This window comes from Sinocyclocheilus rhinocerous, unplaced genomic scaffold (assembly GCF_001515625.1).
Source record: "Sinocyclocheilus rhinocerous isolate Xijiao unplaced genomic scaffold, SAMN03320098_v1.1 scaffold383, whole genome shotgun sequence".
In the NCBI taxonomy this organism is placed as follows: Eukaryota; Metazoa; Chordata; class Actinopteri; order Cypriniformes; family Cyprinidae; genus Sinocyclocheilus; species Sinocyclocheilus rhinocerous.
The window spans coordinates 509,440-528,816 of NW_015643560.1; the positions used below are offsets into that span (position 1 = coordinate 509,440).

The following is a 19,377-nucleotide window of genomic DNA, read 5'->3' on the forward strand; positions in this document are numbered from 1 at the left end:
ACACTACAAACAGTTTGTTCTGATTCTGAATCTTTTTAGATATCCTCTAAAGCGTTTAAGCTAATTTTACCCACCAGCGAATTGAGATCTATACTCAAAGCAGTAGTCACATTATCTATTTTCAGCATGCAGAAAAATGGTTTGCAGGCCTGTGCCAGCATCATCATGTTTGTCTTGTGGCTACACAGCTGTGATATAATTAAACCTGGAATACAGATATAGATGTTGATATGACTGACAAAGTGGTCAAATTAAATGGCACGTCATTCAGTATCTCTACAGAAATGACATGCAGCCTCCATCTAACGAAAAAAAGAGACCTACTATTACTTTCAGTGAAAAATGTTTTAACCATTCTTTATTTTTAAGGCACAGCTGGTGAAATACAGTCACGGTTACATACATAGCGATAGTACGACATTGTGACTAAACAGCGCAATGACAAAAAATCATATCAAGCACATTTAAAAGCCTGCTCAGCTGTGCCGTGTCAAAAAAGCAAAGAAGTCAGAACCAAAAACTGGGAATTTTGCCGTGTGGAATGTGTGAAGACCTTTAATTGCTGTCCTGATGATACGACAGAAAAACCACACAGTGAGGCTTGTACGGTTGTTGGCTTTGATGAAGGGAAGTAACAGTCTGAAACACCACCGAAGAGGATAATGGCATCAAGGCCTAAAAATAACAACATCCCTCAAGTTAAAATAACATGCTTCATGCCTTCCAATAACACGTTTAATTTCTCGTTTATTACTGTTAAGAATGACTATGTTCATGTCTGGAAAGAAAAATATTAGTTACATGTTTTTTTCAGATTTATTAATCAAACTGTTCTAAAAACACCAGTGGATGAATTCACAAAATATCCTTAAGATAAAATTCTTCTTAACTGCTATTTTCTAAATAGGAACAGAACTGGAGAATTTAGCATTACATCACTTGCTCACCAATGGATCCTCTGCAGTGAATGGGTGCCGTCAGAATGAGAGTCCAAACAGCTGATAAAAACATCACAATAATCCACAAGTAATCCACACGACTCCAGTCCATCAATTAATGCCTTACGTAATCTATAGAAACAAATCTAACAGTAAGGCACTTCTGGCCAAAAAGTCCATAATCTATAATAACACTTCCTTCAGTGAAAACATCCATCTCGTGTTGTCCTCTCACATCAAAATCCACTGACATATAATAGTTTAGAATATGTTTTGGACTGTTTTTGCTTGTAAATGGTGCTTGATCTGCTTATATTTCTCCCGTTTCAGACTAGGCAAATTTTTCACTGAAGGAAGCAATATTATGGACTATGGATGCATGTTTTGGCCAGAAGCAATGGTTTAAAGTTAAAATGCCATAACGGTCGATTCATTTCTTACAAACATGCAGCTTTTCACTTCACAAGATGTTAACTGATGGACTGGAGTGGTGTGGATTACTTGTGGATTATTGTGATGTTTTTTTCAGCTGTTTGGACTCTCATTCTGACGGCACCCATTCACTGCAGAGGATCCATTGGTAAGCAAGTGATGTGATGCTGTTTTGTCCACATCTGTTCTGATGAAGAAACAAACTCATCTACATTTTGGATGGCCTAAAGGTGAGTACATTTTCAAAAAAAAATCATTTTTGGGTGAACTATTCCTTTAAGAATTTTTCAAGAATTGCCCTCAAGAACATCCTTACTAACTTAACATTTATCTTATAAAATTAGCTAAATTCTTCCTTAAGAAGATTTTCATGAATCCAGCCCCTGGCATTTTTAATTGCAGGATACAGTGAAGAACAGGTGCTGCTGTCATCGGAAAGCGCAGTCAGGCCTCTGTTACAAATTTGATCTACAAATAAAGGGACAGACGTTTAATCTAAAAACATTTTTTTCAGACAACCAATTAAAAAAAAAATTCTGGTCAGTTATATTGTTCTTACATAGTGGAACTAGACTTCGCCCCCCAGAAACAAGTCTAGTGGTGTGTCCAAAACAATGTCTCTCATAGTTCATCTCGGGCTGTCCTGTCCAGAGGAGACTGAAGCACATCTGAGTTTTGGGCCTCTGTGCTGATCTCAGCCTGTTCCCGGGTCTTACCCGAGCGCTTCCTGTCCCAGTCTGTGCGCACTTTCTCATTGTCCCACACTGTGGAGGTTTCTGTGTCACTGATATACCCAGGTTCACCCGTGTAGTGTGTAGGAAACACAAGCAAGGGCTCCGCTGAGAATGCTTTCAGGTCCCTTGTCTCAAACTGCTCCATGTAATCCGATCTGAAGATAATGGTATTTGATGTGGATGAAGATGAAGACAAAGAAGTGATTTTAGATATAGACAAAACATATAACAAATAATAATGATAATAAATACATTTTCTGAAAACGGTTTGCTTATAAAAATGGTTGTTAGTGTGTTTGCTATATGGTTGCTAGGGCATTGACAGGATATTCTGGGGGTTGCCATGCAGTAGATAGGGTGTTGTGGGTGGTTACCAAGGTTCAACTAAATTGCATTTAAGTTTAAACTATAAAGCATTTATATTTAGTTGTTATTAATATGCAACTACGTGTTAAAAAAACAATACATTCATTTCACTATGGAAGCTGTTTCCACCACTGAAAAAAAAATAAAAAAGGTAACTGCAAAATGACTTTTTCTCAGAATTGTGAGAATACAAACTCGCAATTGCGAGAAATACAATGATGAAAACTCACAATTTTATTTCTCGCAGTTTGTTTGTGTGTGTGTTAGCATATACTGTATGTTTTGGTGTTCAGTGTGTTTGACTGACTGATATCAATTACATTCTAAAACTTGCTTTAGACTATAAATCACAGGACCTTCTGGATGACAAAATACTACAACTTATATTCTAGAAAATACTTAATGTGGAATAATTGATCTAGACCTAGAAGCAACATTACAGGCATATATGGGATGTGTAGAGGATTTCCTCCATTTGTAGTACTTACACAGGATGCTTATTAAACATAATAGGAAGGAACTCGTCCACAGGCAAAATTTTACTGAGTGGTTCTGCTTTGAGGAGCTTTTTGGCTCCTTGTAATGACATCATGTAACCCAAGGTCCAATAGGAATAGTCCGCCTCCACCAGGTTGCGAATATTCGGTACTGCTTTTTCAGGTCGGTCCACTTGCATCCTCTTCCTCCCAATATAACTGCAAGGGTTCAACAGAATAACCAACATGAACAAATCTCCCATCAAAACATAACCCAAAAATTGAGTGCAGTCAATGACTGAACACAAAAAGAGCCGCTCACATGAGGTCCCAGTCCAGACCCTTACTCTCCACCTCACTCATCAGATTCTGCAGGCGGCGCTTGAAGAAAATCTCAAACCGCAAATCATCTTCAAGCACCAGTGAGGTCTTCAGGCCTCGGTCTACAATCTGTGTAGTACAGCATATAAACAAAGCTTGAGCGGCCCATAAAAACCCTTAGTCTATATTCACACTCTCTTCCAAAACCTAGTGAGCTGCCGAATTAGACACTATTTTAAGGCAGATATTACCAAAGACTATAGATATACAAAGATGGTTAACTCCTATTACTTGTAAATAGGAGAAACTGCAACATGCAATATGGCAGAATATGTCCCGCCTTCTAAGTGAAAGAGCCAATCGCTGATTGGTAAAGTCATTGCGGTTCCCATAGAAACCTGAGACTGGTGCTTATGATTGCACATGCGCATTGGCTGGACTAGTCTGAAAAATAAGCCCTGTGTCATGTCATGGTTTCCACAAAAATATAAAAAAATATTAATTACATTTTAATTACATGTTTTCAAAATAATAAGATAATAATAAGAAATTTTTCTTGAGCAGCAGATCAGCATATTAGAATGATTTCTGAAGGATCATGTGCCACTGAAGACTGGAGTAATGATGCTGAAAATTTAGCTTTGCATCACAGGAATAAATGAGAAAATAGCTATTTTAGTTAGTAATAATATTTCACAATATTAGTGTTTTTACTGTATTTTTGATCAAATAAATGCAGCCTTGCTGAGCATAAGTAGTCTATGTAGGCAGTAGACAGTAAGGCAGCTCACTAAATTTTGGAACAGAACTACAAACTGGGATATGAGCCAGACCTCTTTCCAGATGTTATAGTGGGACAGGAAGCAGCCCAGCTCTCCTCTCGTCAGAGGTCTGCCGTGGTAGGGGTCACTATAGCCGGGAAGCATGTGGATTCCCATAGCATGGATCTCACTGACGTTCATAGCTCTGGTATAAAAAGAAAGGCTGTGAGTAAATGTTTCATCCTGGAAATGAATGCTGCATTTGTTTGAAGGTAATAGAAGTGAACTTACTTGCCATCAACAGCAGCGATAATCTTGCAGTCGATTTCTTGCTCTCTCAACGCCCCCAGCATGCGCTCACGACGGTCGGCCCGCCGCTTCAGGTTGATCATAAACACCTTTTAAAACACATAATAGCACATACTGAATACAACGTTACCAAAGAACCATACCAATCAATACAATTAACCCACACTTTTACCTCATCAAAGCCCATTTTGTCAGGTCTTTTGACAGGTTTGGGCAAGTATCTGGAAGGCTCAACTGGAGGATTTCGCACTGTAAATTAAAATAAGTAACCACTTTGACTAAGCATTAGCAGACTGTTCTCTTCTTTGTAAAGCTGAAACGTACCATTGACCTCCAGCAAAGTATGTATGAAGCTGTCGGCCGCATCCTGCATGGTGCTGTGGGCACGAAGAGGCACTGGGAGATGACCGTAGGTCTCCCTGTTACAAATAAACATTTGGACCTCTGCAAAAACCACAGAGAATACAAATAAAATTGTGAAATGTTATGCACAATATCCTCTTAAAGGAATATAATTTTTTCACCCTCATGTCATTTCAAACCTGCTTGATGTTCTTTCTTCTGTGGAACATAACAGATGATACTTAATATCTTTTACAAAAAAGTTACAGGCAAAAAGTCATTGCTGTCCTAAATTTTGGACTTCACTGCAAACATACTTCAAAATATCTTCTTTTGTGTTCCACAGAAGAAGAAGAAAAGTCATACAGGTTTGGAACCACATTAATGATTTTAATTTTAGGTTAACAGGCATGCATTGTGGATATCTGTCGTGGCACCCACCTGCCATGCGGGCTGAAAAAGCAAAGACTATAATGTCGTCAAAGGCCCAGGTGTAGTCTGGATGTGGTGGGTGAAAAGCAAGCAGTCTGGAAGCTTCTTTCCGCAGGTCAACCAGGAAAGTCGAATGCACCATGGGAACGGCAAAGCAACCCCTACGCACTTGCTTGCGCATGGGGATGTAGGCTGGGGTTCGTTTATAGTAGCCCTTTAGAGAAGTTTGATGAGATGCTTTTTCATATTTCTGGAGAAAGTGTTATGAAAGATTACACACACACACGTTCAGAGGAACTGTACCTGGGATGTCATTCCACACCAGAAGTTTGAGTAGGCAGCACGAGACTCCATCATTGGTGCCACAATTGTCTTGTTCTCCTTTATTAGTTTCCATAAGACATCTCGGTTGATCAGGAGATTATCACAATCAATCATCTGGAAAGATAAAATAATGCATTTTCATGCATGCATAAACAAGCTGCCTACAAAAACAAAAAGTTTTCTCAAGATAATCACCAAAAGGCAGATCATGAAGTAAAATGAAGTACAATCATCAAATAAATCAGTGGTGTTCAATGTTATTGATTGTGTCCAACAGAATATTCAAGGGTCCCCCATGAAGATATTTCTCCTAGTGTAATAAGAAAGCTGCTTGTATTCATTTTTTGACAGAAACTGTGAGTCTTGCTTTAATTAATCCTGATTTATTTTGTAATTCCAGAGGTTTCAAGAACCATATGTTCTTAATGAGTGTTCACACATAGCTATTGAGGGTCATCATTTAAACCGTCACTTCTGGCCAAAGTACCAGTCCATAATCCATAACGCTTCCTTCAGTTCAAAAGTTTATCCCCTGTTGTCCTCTCACATAAAACCCACCTATCCAATTGTTTAGGACTGTTTTGACTTGTAAACAGTACTTCATTTGTTCATATTTCTCTCCTGATTCAGATCAGACAAATTTTTCTCTGGAGAAAGCAATATTATGGCTAGAGGACAGAATGTAATGGTTACCATGTTTCACTTCAAGACATTAACTGATGGACTGGAGTCGTGTGGATTACTGTGATGTTTTTTCCAGCTGTTTGGACTCTCATTCTGACGGCACCCATTCACTGCAGAGGATCCATTGGTCATGTCATTTTACATTTCTCCAAATCTGTTTCTATGAAGAAACAAACTCATCTGCATCTTGGATGGCCTGAGGGTGAGTACATTTGTAACTTTATTTTTTATTTTTGGGTGAACTATTCCTTTAAACTGCAGTAAAACTTTGCAGTGTTCTGCCAAATTATGACTCTTCTGCTTCTCCCTACCACACAGGAAAATGACACGAGTCCACATTTGATGGCATTTCTTTATGCTCTTTATTTTCCCTTTTTTGAATGACTGTAACCAGTAGTAGTCCACTGACGGCGAGTGTAGTGAGAACCCAAGTGTAGTGAGAACCCAAGTGCAGTATTTATTGAACAGAAATGTAAGCGAGATACAAAACAAACAAAGACACTAATCACTAACAAAAGACACCTGGAACAATCAAGACAAAGACCCAATGAGAACATAGGACACATGACTAAAACAATCAATCACAACATGACACATTGAATATGGGAGCACATGGCAAGATACATGAGGGCAAGGGAATCACATGACAGGAACAGGAAACATAACCATGACTAAACTACGAAATAAAAGAAATGGAAACATGAACATAAACCAAAACCACGTGACAATGGCAAATTGTGATGGAAATTTAAACTGCCCATCTACTTCAGTTACTTCAAAAAACAGCGATTAGATTAAATAATCAAATAATCAATAATCGCAACATTCAATGTCCACAAGTATCCATTTAATATCTTGGAGATTCATGATCCTAAAAAAAAGAGAGTGGACAGTGTGTGGTAAACTCACCATGAGATAGTCTGCCCACATCTCTCGTGCAGACTCAAGCGCTGCCTGCCGCAGTCTCATGACGTAGGCGTAACGTTCATTCGTCCATTCCTTTGGCCCTTCCTCATCATGATATTTTCTGAATGAGAAAGAGAAATCCAAGACATAGTACATGAAAGGAAATGCAAAAATGAACCAGTTCCATGAAACCACAAGTGAAGAAACATGGCAAACCTCGGTTCCTCTTTTGGCCTCCACTCCACATAATGGTAGAGTTTCTGTACATTGATGAGCCAGTCTCGCAGTAGGTAAGTAGTGTTGTCAATATTGTGGTCGGTTGCGACCCTGTCAGAAACCCACAGAAATGGTGCTCATTGCGTGCCGTTTACTTTCTACAGAAAACAATATCTGGTGGAAACTAAAGATTACATGAGCTAACCACAAGTTTATGATTACCTGCACTCACACAGAGTATAATCACACCATATTTAACAAGACCTTTCAGTGCGTAATGTATATTTAGACCAGCTACAGGGAAATGAATGAAGAAACACAAAAGCTCTAAATTAAACTCTTCAGCAGAACTAGACTAAAAGAGTAGCAGAACATGAGAAGTGAAACTGCCAAGCTATCTGGTTATCACAGAGAGAAAGGAGCAAAGACAAAGTAAACAGACAGGTAGCGTCCCATTCTGCTGAAGACATAAGTTAAACCACACGTCCTACTTTTCACTGGCTCTGTCTTGGCATGAACGGATGAGTCTCCCGGAGCAGAGCGTGAAACAGCACAGCTGTGAGGCCTAAGAGTCTACAGATCCGAACAGAGTTAACACATTAACTCTGGCCAACAGCTACTATACAGTACAGATTGATTCAAGAAGGGAATTCAAGTTAGATTGTTACAAAGTCTATTTTCAAACAGTTATATCAGTGTTTTTTAACCTTTCTGACTCAATTTGCAATTGACAAAGCTTCTTGTTTTCAAACCTTTTTATTAACATAACATAAACTAGAAATATTGATAATAAATTAATTAACCACAATCATTTTGTGACTTCAGAAGTTTCAAGAAATATATGTTCTTCAATTAAAAACAACAGTTACTGAGGGGGAAAAATAAATATTTTTATTATTTTTATTTTATTATTTATTGTTTTTATTATTACATTATACAATTTTATTTTTAGCATTTTACTTCAGATGAGAGTTTGATTATGCTAATATATTCATATGTATTTATTTAAATACTTTTTAGTGTAATCTTGAGATGGAAGTTTGCTGAGGCCCTCTTGCTGGTTGAGTTACATGAGTGACATTGCATTAATAATGAATATGCGGCTTAAGGTTTATGAACATTAATTTCCCTTCTGCCAATGTGCAGAAGTGAAACTGCAGTTGTCTTAAAAAGCTATTTCTACTTAATCTAACCTTAAACCTTTTTTTTTTTTGTAACAATTGTTGAATTCAGTCATATTAAATCAAAAGACACGAATAAAACCAGTTAATGGATTTAAAGGGATAATGAAAATTCTATTGTCATATCCACCATCATACTGTATGCATTTCTTTTTTCTGCTCAACACAAAGGAATATATATAAAAAAAGAAAATGTTGGTAACCAAACAGTTTTGGTTCCCACTCACTTCCATTGTATACATTTTGTCCATACTGTGGTTATTAACAACATTCTTCAAAATATCTTCTTTTGTGTTTCAAGTCAAACAGGACAGGGAGAGTAAATTAGAATTTTTGGCTTTTTTTAATACAGTAAGAATAAAAATAAGTAACGTGCTCAGGGAAAAGGGAGGAAATGGGGTCACCAAATGACAGGAGCCAAATTCAAACCTGTAACGCCAACATCAACATGTTGGAGCATGTGCACTAACCTCTAGACCACAGCTCCATCACCTGGCAGATTTTTGTTAACAAAAAACCTTAATCTACATGTTGTTTGTGAGACTCATATGCTACCACATAAAAAACGCACACATTTACACGTACAGAAAACAAATAAATCAGTACAAGTAAATGATAGTGTACAATCAGCTAATCATTGTCCATCTGACTGTACATTATTATTTTACTGACATGGTTACTCACCAGATAAATTAAATTCATTCATGGACAAGTAATATTGGGTGATCGGCCATTTTTCAGAAACATTTAATCATTAAACGGAGAATCTAAATCAGGGGTGTCAAAGGATGTTCCTCAATTCAATTTCATTCAAACTCAATTCCTGGAGGGCCGGTTGAATCTAAAATCTGCAGGGCTCCGGCCCTCCAGGAATTGAGTTTGACACCCCTGGTCTAAATGGAGTGTAACCAATCAGAACCATGTATTCCAGAGAAACATGATAATTTGTTTAATTATGTTTTAATTAGTGCTGTCAAAAAATTAATCACGATTAATCACATCCAAAATGAAAGTGTTTGTTAATAATATATGTGTGTGTGCTGTGTATATTTATTATGTATATATACAGGTGCATCTCAATAAATTAGAATGTCGTGGAAAAGTTCATTTATTTCAGTAATTCAACTCAAATTGTGAAACTCGTGTATTAAATAAATTCAATGCACACAGACTGAAGTAGTTTAACTCTTTGGTTCTTTTAATTGTGATGATTTTGGCTCACATTTAACAAAAACCCACCAATTCACTATCTCAACAAATTAGAATACTTCATAAGAACTTCATACTTCAATAAAAAAAACATTTTTAGTGAATAGTTGGCCTTCTGGAAAGTATGTTCATTTACTGTACATGTACTCAATACTCATACATGTATATATTTTAAAAATGTTTAAATGTATATATACACACACATATATATATATATATATATATATATATATTCATAAATATTTTATATATAAACAAAACATTTTTCTTCAATATATACATGCATGTGTGTGTATTTATATATACATAATAAACATAGTACACACACATATATTATGTAAACAAACACTTTTATTTTAAATGTGATTAATCGTTTGACAGCACTAGTTTTAATACAGTGATCAATAACATTTCACTGCATTTCTGTTTTTCATTGTTCACTCTGCCTGCTCCTGCAGAGCACCATAAGCAGCTAAACTGACTGTTTTACGTTTATTCCCTTGACTTTATATGACAATTCAATCTAGGCAAGGCAAGGCAATTTATTTTTAAAGCACAATTAAAAACAACAAGTTGACCAATTTGCTGTACAGATTATAAAACATAAATAAACACAATACACACACACATCTGTTCAAGCTAAAAAAACAATGAGGTTCCAACAACAAATCACTGAGCAGCATTCTGCAGAAAAGCCTGGGAGAAGAGATGAGTCTTTAAAAGAGTCTTAAATGACACCAATGTGGAGGCAGGTCTTATGTGCAAAGGCAAACTGTTCCAAAGCTATGGGGGCCAACACTGCAAAAGCACAGTCCGCACAAAGTTTACGTCTCGACCTAGGAACAATCAGGAGTTTCTGGTCAGAGGACCTGAGTGATCTTGATGGTGTCGTAAACTGTGGGGGGACCGGGCCATTTGTGAGTAAGGTTGTAACAAATCAGAGAGATAAGATGGTGCAAGGCCGTTTAAAGATTTAAAAACAAACCGCAATTTAAAAAAAAATCAATCCTATAACGGACCGGTAACCAATGTAAAGATGACAAAATCTGAGTAATATGTTCCAGTTTCTGAGAACCAATAATCTAGCAGCAGAATTCTGGACAATCTGTAATCGTGGCGAGAAGACACAAAAGCATGCATCACCCTTTCAAAATCACAACAGGATAAAAACCGCTTGACCTTTGCGAATGTTCTTAACTGAAAAAAAAAAAAAAAGAAAACAGATCTGACAACACCATTAATCTGTTTGTCAAATTTCAAGGAGTCATCAAAAATTACACCTACATATTTAACCATGGATTTACCATAAATAAATAAAGGGCCTAAAAAATATTAGTGGACCCAGATGCATTGGAGGGCGCAAAAACAATAGTCTCAGTTTTACATTAATTTAGGTGCAGAGACAATGTCTAGACTATCTCTTGGGCATGACTATGGCAAGCTTCAGAGCGTTCGTGGTAACTGACACCTTCACAACAGAGCTCTTCATTCACTGGTTAGGACAATGACAACTTTACACTCTAAAAAATGCTGGGTTAAATACAACCCAGTGCTGGGTAAAATAGGGACAAACCCAGCAATTAGGCTGTTTTGACCCAGCGGTTGGGGTAAATGTTTAACCCAACCTTCTGGGTAGTAACCCAACCGCTGGGTCAAAACAGCCCAATTGTTGGGTTTGTCCTTATTTTACCCAGCACTGGGTTGTATTTAACCCAGCATTTTTTTAGAGTGTAAGGGAAAATTTGAGTAAAGCTGGCAGATATGAGAAGGACGCAGTGAGAATGGAGAAACTCCTCCCATCCCATTTTTTTCTTCTTAAATTTGCCCTCCAGAGCATTGAGTTGCTGGAAGACAGATGTTCACAGACACCAAGAATGAAACCCTAGTCCAAAAAGCAATTGAAAGTAGTGCCACAAGAAATGATTCAAGTAACAAATGGGATACTAGTGTCTGGAAAAAAGATACGGGTAGGCCTATTTAAAAAATGCTGGGTTGTTTCAACCCAACTTTTGGGTTAAAAATTTAATCTAAAAATGTAACCCAAAAGCTGGGTTAGTCCATATTTGACCTAAATTGGGTTGAAATAACAGAGCATTTTTTTAGAGTGAGTACAGCTGAAATATATAGTTACTGTAACTATATATAAATAGTACCCTATCTATTAACGAATTATTTAACTGGAATAGTTACAATAAATGGGAAAACACTACACGGATGTGCAGTTTGTTACTAGTAACAGTGAAGGAAATGTTGGGGAAAGTGACTAGTACGCCATTAAGTACTACTAATAAGTACTAGTCACTATTGGAATACTTATAAGTAATGGAAAAATAAGTACTATTTACACGCACTCACTTACCACAGCGCGATTCGGTCTTTAGGGTAATTGAGGCGCTCAATGGTCCCGAGGAAATGTGGCAGCGAGTGCTGGGCGTTACGGCAGATCAGAGCGATCATTACTCGGGGAGCTAATATAGGAGACTCCGGGCTCCAGCGCTCTTCATGGAAGTATCCTTGAGCTGGTCCAGTATTCATCAGACAGGACCACAGCACCGACACGAACAACACGAACCAGAGCATTGTACAGCACACACTCTTTACAACCAGGAATATAAGCTCTTAAAGCTAAACCACACAATTACATCCAGTTCATGAGGAGGTAGAAAGTTAAAAACGGGTAACTTTAGTTTAAATAATTCCGCCGACCAAAATCAGCATGCATTGACAACGCTGCAGTTTGTGTGAGACGAGCGAGTTAAAGGGGATGTTTCGCTGACGTTTAAAGGGGAGGGATGCATTCTGGTAAATCTGCAAACTGAGAGCACTGATGAGTAATTAATATTAAGATTTCAAGTCATTATTTGTCTTTAAAATATATCTAGCAGATTAGGAAAGTTATATTATTTTAAGGTTTTATATTTAGTTAGTAAAAATGTTTTTGTGCTTGTATTTTTAGTTAACAGTAATAACCCTGTATATAGCACCATATACATACGCTTTTTTCCTGTACACCAGAAACTATACACTGAGGGGAAAAAAAAAAAAGTGTAGGATTTCGAGACCATTTTTACTCATAAATTGCTAGTAAATTTCACAAATAATTGCAAAGAAACAGCAAGTATCACACTGGGTTAAACATGAAATTTTGAAGTAGAAAAATTCCATATATTCTAATATAAATAAATAAAAATTAACAGTGTTTCAGCCTGTTTCAGCCACAGGATTATTATTTTTATTATTATTTAAATTGACTTTTCATCTCACAATTCAGTCATTTTTCTCGCAATTCTGAGGAATAAAGTTGGAAATGTGAGATATAAACTTGCAATTGTTGAGATAAAAAGTAGCAATTATTATTATTTTATACTCCATGGTGAAAAAAAACAGAACTGTGAGATGTAAACTCGTTGTTTATATCTCACAATTCTGAATTTATATATCACAGTTCTGAGATTTTTTTCTTAGAATTGCGAGAAAAAAAGTCGCAATTATTAATGGTGAAAATGGGCTTCCATAAGACACAATGCATGAAATACAACCAAAATGGAAAAGTGCAGAACGGATATTAACCTCTTAAAATTTTATTCCGTTTTTTGGGCAATTTTTAAATAACAGATTCAGATTGCATCTAACAAAAATTTACAAAGGTAACCATGGTATTTCATCAAAATACCATAGATTCAACAGTCATTGTTGTTATAATAAAGCTATGGTAGCGTAGTATTAGTGAATAGTCTTATTTAAAAAAAAAAAAGAAAAATTCTGAAAGCTTCATAGAGCCTATAATAGTTTTACAGTAGTAACAATAACTGCAGTAATTAGCAATGATAATGAAAATTTTCTTAAGTGCTGTGAAGAAAAAATCTTTGCAAACATAGGGCTTATTAAGAACTCCATAGGAAAACTAGACCGTGCTTCCACAAGTTCTCTCTCCTATGTTCAGAGTTTTGCCCCAGGACCTGGCCTCTCCACCTGAGACGTGAGGGAGGCAGCTGCTGGCTCATCCACTAGCCAGAAGAGTTCTCCCTGTCTAGGTGCGACCAGAGCTGCTGGAAGTGCAGGGCCTTCTCCACCCTCCAATACTTGCTACAAAATTACAGAATCAAAACTGAAACAGTAAGAATATTAAACTAATAAAACAAAAATATAACATTCACAATTATAAATATAGACACAACAGAAAGTGCTTACCTTGAGTACAGGAGCTTTGCTGCCCCCAGTTGACACAAACACTACACATCGAGCAGCGTTAACCGTGGGTAATGTCATAGTTACACGCTGAGGCGGTGGTTTGGGGGAATCAGAGATGGGTGCCACTGTCCTCTGGCTTTCCTACAAAATCACATTTTTACTTACACACACATACTTAAACACAAATCCATTTTAAAACAGATAAAGAGTCAATAGGAGAATCAATAGGATTCTGTAATAAGTGGGATATATGGTAAACTAAAAGTAGATGTTATATTGCTGCTTCATTAAGAATTTATCTGAAACCTGTAATAAAGGATGATCTGGAAAGAGAGAGCAGGTGTGTCCATCTGGTCCCATTCCCAGCAACAGCATGTCAAAAACTGGAATTTGCTCCGTGTTAAAAGCCTGCAATGACAAAATTCTATTAAGGGCTATGAAATAGAAAAACAAAAATCAAATGTGTTTTATGTAATGTCTAGAAAACGAAATCGCACCTTGCTCAGTTTGCCAGCATAGTCATCAGCACATTCTTGCACCGGTAAAGAAGGATCTATAGCCAAAATCCTATCTTCTGGAATGTTGATTTTCTCAAACAATTGATTCTGTAGGATATAAAAAGCTATCAGTAATCTCAGTTTTCACATGACATGATCACACCCTTATAGAAATGCCCACCTGGAAAGCAAGGCAAGGTCTTTCTCTGCTTTTACCGGGTTTGTACTAAATACAGTGATATTAAAAGACCCAATAAAGGCAAGCAAATGCATCAAGAATATGAATGCAACATTTTCCCATAGAAAGTCATTATAGACAAAATGCTTAGTGTGGCTTGATGCTTCAAGACAGTGATATGGGAGGACCAAATCCATTATACATCTTATTAATAAAACATACTAAGTACAAACAGATGAACACATAATATGAATGCAAGGTTTAAGTGTTTTCCCATATAAAACTATTATAAAGAAAACGCTTAACATTGTGTAAATATTCTGAGCTCATCTGCTTGCCTGTATATAGCATGTATCATCAATAAGGTGTATATTGAAATTTGATCTTTTAATATCTATAATAGCACTTCCTCCAGTAAAATCCATCCATTAATGCCCTCTCAAAATAAAATCTACCGACATATCAGTTTAGAACTGTTTTCACTTATGCATGATCTGTGCATATTTCTCTCCTGATTCAGATGAGATTTTTCACTAGAGAAAGCAATATAGGATAGGACTCATATTTTAGCCAGAAACAAAATGTTAATTGATGGACTGGATTTGTGTGGATTATTGTGATGTTTTTATCAGCTGTTTGGTCTGACGGCACTCATTCACTGCTGAGGATCCATTGGTGAGCAAGTGATGTAATGCTAAATTTCTCCAAATCTGTTCCCATGAAGAAACAAACTTACCTACATCTAGGATGGTCTGAGGGTGAGTAAAGTTTCATTTTTGGGTGAACTATTTGTTTTAGAATGTCCCTCTGTTTTTAGTGAATTAACTACTCGGGAGGTGCTGTATATGGATTGCAAGTGGCCTAAACTTGCAGTTTGTTCACATATCTTTGACTCAATTATTTTGAGGGGTGATCTAAATATTTGTGACCTGAAACAAAAATTGACATGCCTGTGCTGCAGTTCTACAGATGTTTTACCTCCAGGTCTCTGTGTCATGTGACTGAAAACTATGAATTGACTTGATTAGCTCTACAGGTTTTCTAGTAAGAGTAAAAGACTGCCACTCTTTCTAATATGCACCGAGTTACCTTATATAAGCCATAAGTGCTCTCAGGATCACTGAATGGAACGAGTCTCTCATCGCAGAACCCAATGAGCCATCTGCTGCAGTCTAGGCTCGGGACAGCAGGCAGCTCCTTACTCAGGATGGACACCAAACTCCCTCCTGAAAGGCCCAGGGAGAAGCTTTCACCTGTGCCGAGAGCTTTCTCTGCTCGAGAGGACACCAGCTGGGCCAGAGTGGATCCAAGCTCGGCCACTGAGGGGAAAACCACCACTCTTGGTCCAGACATCACTCCCTGAAATAAACAGAGGCTATGATTATGCCAATCAGTTTAAATATGAAGCAATGCTTAAGTCAACCGACAGAGCAGAACTCAATACATGCACCCAACTGTATTAGCATGACCAGAAAAAGGAAACAATAAATAAGTCATCTGCCCTCTGCAATACAGGTGCTGTGAACAATGTGCACTGTTTCATTGGATTGAGCAGTGCAGGTTTGAGTCAAATGAATCAAGCAAGTATTGAACCAAAATGTGAGCCATAGTTTAAGTGCACTATGCAATAATAACACGTCAAAATGATGCTTCGTGCTTTTACACTTATGGTAGCTGTAAAAACTACGAAATTATTTTGCACTCACCGTGGAATGTTTTCTTACTAGTGAGATTTCCTTTACGTGCTCCTCTTGCGACCTGACCAACGTCCAATCGCAGCGAACGCTGCCTACTCTAGAGTCTACTGTTGCATTCTGGGTAATGTAGTGCTCAATTGATTCAAGCCCCGTTTCTAAATATTCAGTGGATTTCAGGGCCTCGGAGTCTCAAGTTGGATCTTGTCGATTAGTTTTACTTTGGAGTATTGAAGCACGCACATTTCATTATGCAGTGACCATTATACAGCATTGTCACAATATGTATGGAAAAGAATTGCAGTTTATCTGTGACTATTATATGTTTTGGGAGCCGAGACATTTTGTCTATGGACGCAAAAATACGTTATATCAGCAGTAAATAATCGAAAATTAGATTTATAACATATTAGTCTGGTTTTGTGAATATGAAATTCACCATGTGGCTCGCACTCAAACAGCTCCATTTCAATAGATGGCGTTGGTGGGCCATATTTTGGGTAAATCATTCACACTGAGTTACACGTACAAGAGATAGTAGGAGAGGGAACCGTTGCTGAAAGATGAAAACTGTAGAAAAAATTTATTTAATATTATTACGTTAAAATATACAACTAGATAAAGTATATAGATAGCCGTTGATTTTGTATACCTGTAAAAAAAAAAAAAGTTTGTGACTTCCTTTCGATAGTTTGTGGAAATATTGGGAGATGGTGTCCACTCTCTCCTCTTTTCAGACTCAGTTAGCGTCCATCATGGAAACACTTGTGCAAACAGCTGTATTAGAGATAAGCAAACTCGTGGATGTGGAGTGTGAAGTGTTGTTGTCGGAGGTCACCCGCAGCCGCAGTGAAATCAGCGCACTGAGGAAGAGACTGAGGATGATGGAGGTCCAGTTGTGGACGAGCACTGGACAAACACTGACAGAGAGTCTCACATGTGTTAAGAGGTAGGTCCACTTTTCTTTGGTGTTTATTTAGCATGGAATTGCATATACTTTATGACACACATATATGCAACTGTATATTTAACATAGTATATGTGCAACTCTATGCAGTCTCATAACATATGAAGCCATGCTGAATAATGTCCACAGTGAAGTCAATGAACCATACTAATTTAATTTATACACTACCGTTTGGAATAGTTAAGATTTTTTAATGTTTTTGAAAGACGTCTCTTATGCTCACCAAGGCTGCATTTATTTGATCAAAAATACAGCAAAAACGGTAATATTGTGAAATATTATTGCAACTTATAATTGTTTTTTTTCTGTTTTAATATATTTTAAAATGTAATTCATTCCTGTAATCAAAGCTGAATTTTCAGCATCATTACTCCAGTCTTCAGTATCATATGATCCTTCAGAAATCATTCTAATATGCTGATTTGCTGCTCAAGAAACATTTATTATTATTATCAATGTTGACAACAGTTGTGCGTCTTAATATTTTTTTGTGAAAACCGTGATACATTTCCATTTAAAGGTTTGGGGTAAGAAAGATTTTTTTAAAGAAATGTATACTCCGTAAGCCAGGATGCATTAAATTGTTCAGAAGTGATAGTAAAGACATTTATGATGCTAAAAAAATTATTATATTTAAAATAAATGCTGTTCTTTTGAACTTTATAATAAGAAATGTTTCTCGAGCAGCAAATCAGCATTTTAGCATGATTTCTGAAGGATCATGTGACACTGAAGACTGGAGTAATGATGCTGAAAATTCAGCTTTGCATCACAGGAATAAACTACATTTTAAAATATATTCAAATAGAAAACATTTATTTAAAATTTTAATATTTTTTCACAATATTACTGTTTCTACTGTATTTTTGCTCAAATAAATGCAGCCGTACTGAGCATAAGAGACTTCTTTCAAATATGTTCAAAAATATTAATTATTCCAAAGTTTTGACCACTAGTGTATAACACTTTTTAAATATTATTTTTCTAGTGAATGTGACCAAGAGGAGATGCACAATCGTTTGAACAGGTGTAGAGGCCCAACAGGAGACATCCCAACAGTAATTCAGCAAGACCAAGCAAGTTCTCTTCTCTCTGTAAATATCCATATTAATTGCCTTTAAATATTTGTAAGCACAAGAGCTGTTGAAAACATAATGTTTCTATATATTTTATACAAATATAAGATATAATGTAATGTCACAATGTCAAAGGACAGTCCACAGCAGAAGTGTGAGGTAAACCAGCCAATTAGTATGGTAAAGCAGGAGCAACAGGAAGTAGATGTTTGGATTGGTCAAGACAACAGTGAAGCACGTAAGTCTGGAACTAACTGTTCTATAATGGTGGAAAATTTTAATTGCCAGTGTTTTTAAATAATTTATGACTTCCTTCCACTTACATTACTTTCACTTAACCACAGGAACCCAATGTGGTGAAGCTGTGAGCCTGTCACCCATCAAGGATGCTCTCAAAACTGTTCCTTGTGTTGACAGAGGAAATAGAGAAAACACAACCGAAAGAGTCCCATCTAAAGCAGAATCACCAAAAGTCTCACCTGGAACAATCACAGTGAACCAGACTGTGGCAAACGGTGATCCAAACACTTCTTTCAGTCACACACAGAGTTTGAGTGCATCACACTCCGCAAGAACATCCAGTGCCAACACTATTTCAGGGGATAAGCGTTTTGTTTGCTCCTACTGTTCGAAGAGGTTCAGGTGTTTTAGTCAACTTACAATACATCAGCGGAGTCACACAGGTGAGAAGCCATACAGGTGCACGCTTTGTGGAAAGAGCTACATTCAGAAAGGACACCTGTACACCCATCAGCGCACCCATACTGGAGAGAAGCCATATCGATGTTCGCTCTGTGGAAAAGGCTTTATTCAGAAATGCACTCTAGACATGCATCTGCGAAGTCACACGGGAGAAAAACCCTACACTTGCACAAAATGTGGGAAAGGGTTCACGACCAAATTCAATCTTACGGTTAAGACAGCTGACTCCACTTTGATGTGACCCTGTCTCTCTCTCTCTCTCTCTCTCACGCGCGCGCGCACACACACATACATGATGCGCAAAACTCCGCATTTGAACAGTCAATAGCAAATACTTAAACTAATAACAAAACAGTAGCTGATTCAGAAGCGCCAGATTGTCATAGCAAAGTCAGAATTACCTCCTCTCCTAGGTTCACGAAACGGTCGTCCATAAAATGC

At 37.1% G+C, this 19,377-nt stretch overlaps 3 protein-coding genes across 5 annotated transcripts in view; 1 reads left to right on the forward strand and 2 right to left on the reverse strand.

Annotated features, from left to right (window-relative positions):
* Positions 1–329: 329 nt before the first annotated feature.
* LOC107757371 (procollagen galactosyltransferase 1-like) lies at positions 330–12,445 on the reverse strand. 2 transcript variants are annotated; one of them, XM_016574826.1, is made up of 13 exons: positions 11,991–12,445; positions 7,242–7,352; positions 7,029–7,146; positions 5,415–5,549; positions 5,121–5,325; positions 4,662–4,781; positions 4,510–4,586; positions 4,320–4,426; positions 4,101–4,233; positions 3,269–3,396; positions 2,959–3,165; positions 1,930–2,259; positions 330–675 (listed from the first exon to the last, which is right to left on the reverse strand). In XM_016574826.1, the coding sequence occupies exons 1-12, from the start codon at positions 12,209–12,211 to the stop codon at positions 1,992–1,994; spliced, it is 1,830 nt and encodes a 609-aa protein (XP_016430312.1). In that variant the 5' UTR covers positions 12,212–12,445; the 3' UTR covers positions 330–675; positions 1,930–1,991. The 2 variants fall into 2 exon arrangements, with proteins under 2 accessions (XP_016430312.1, XP_016430313.1); XM_016574827.1 differs by lacking the exon at positions 330–675 and adding an exon at positions 1,640–1,838.
* Positions 12,446–13,130: 685 nt separating this feature from the next.
* Positions 13,131–16,299, reverse strand: LOC107757376 (6-phosphogluconolactonase-like). 2 transcript variants are annotated; one of them, XM_016574833.1, is made up of 6 exons: positions 16,204–16,299; positions 15,587–15,856; positions 14,320–14,427; positions 14,129–14,230; positions 13,823–13,963; positions 13,131–13,717 (listed from the first exon to the last, which is right to left on the reverse strand). In XM_016574833.1, exons 2-6 carry the CDS (start codon positions 15,848–15,850, stop codon positions 13,571–13,573), a joined length of 762 nt encoding a protein of 253 aa, XP_016430319.1. In that variant the 5' UTR covers positions 15,851–15,856; positions 16,204–16,299; the 3' UTR covers positions 13,131–13,570. The 2 variants fall into 2 exon arrangements, with proteins under 2 accessions (XP_016430319.1, XP_016430320.1); XM_016574834.1 differs by lacking the exon at positions 16,204–16,299 and adding an exon at positions 15,967–16,192.
* A 410-nt stretch (positions 16,300–16,709) lies between these two features.
* LOC107757373 (zinc finger protein 260) overlaps positions 16,710–19,377 on the forward strand; it is a 3,571-nt gene continuing 903 nt past the window's right edge. The window contains exons 1-4 of the mRNA XM_016574830.1: positions 16,710–17,140; positions 18,147–18,252; positions 18,370–18,472; positions 18,579–18,870. Of these exons, the coding sequence (XP_016430316.1) occupies positions 16,902–17,140; positions 18,147–18,252; positions 18,370–18,472; positions 18,579–18,870 (740 nt within the window). The 5' untranslated portion in view covers positions 16,710–16,901. The remainder of the gene's footprint in view (positions 17,141–18,146; positions 18,253–18,369; positions 18,473–18,578; positions 18,871–19,377) is intronic.

Coding starts and splice junctions, on each gene's coding strand:
- LOC107757371 (XM_016574826.1), bottom strand. CDS start 12,211: ATGCTCTGGTTCGTGTTGTTCGTGTCGGTGCTGTGGTCCTGTCTGATG. Junction 7,353..11,990: donor AAAGACCGAATCGCGCTGTG/GTAAGTGAGTGC, acceptor GGTTTCTGACAG/GGTCGCAACCGACCACAATA. Junction 7,147..7,241: donor AGGCCAAAAGAGGAACCGAG/GTTTGCCATGTT, acceptor TTTCTCATTCAG/AAAATATCATGATGAGGAAG.
- LOC107757376 (XM_016574833.1), bottom strand. CDS start 15,850: ATGTCTGGACCAAGAGTGGTGGTTTTCCCCTCAGTGGCCGAGCTTGGA. Junction 14,231..14,319: donor ATGCTGGCAAACTGAGCAAG/GTGCGATTTCGT, acceptor TTGTCATTGCAG/GCTTTTAACACGGAGCAAAT. Junction 13,964..14,128: donor CAGATCATCCTTTATTACAG/GTTTCAGATAAA, acceptor GTGATTTTGTAG/GAAAGCCAGAGGACAGTGGC.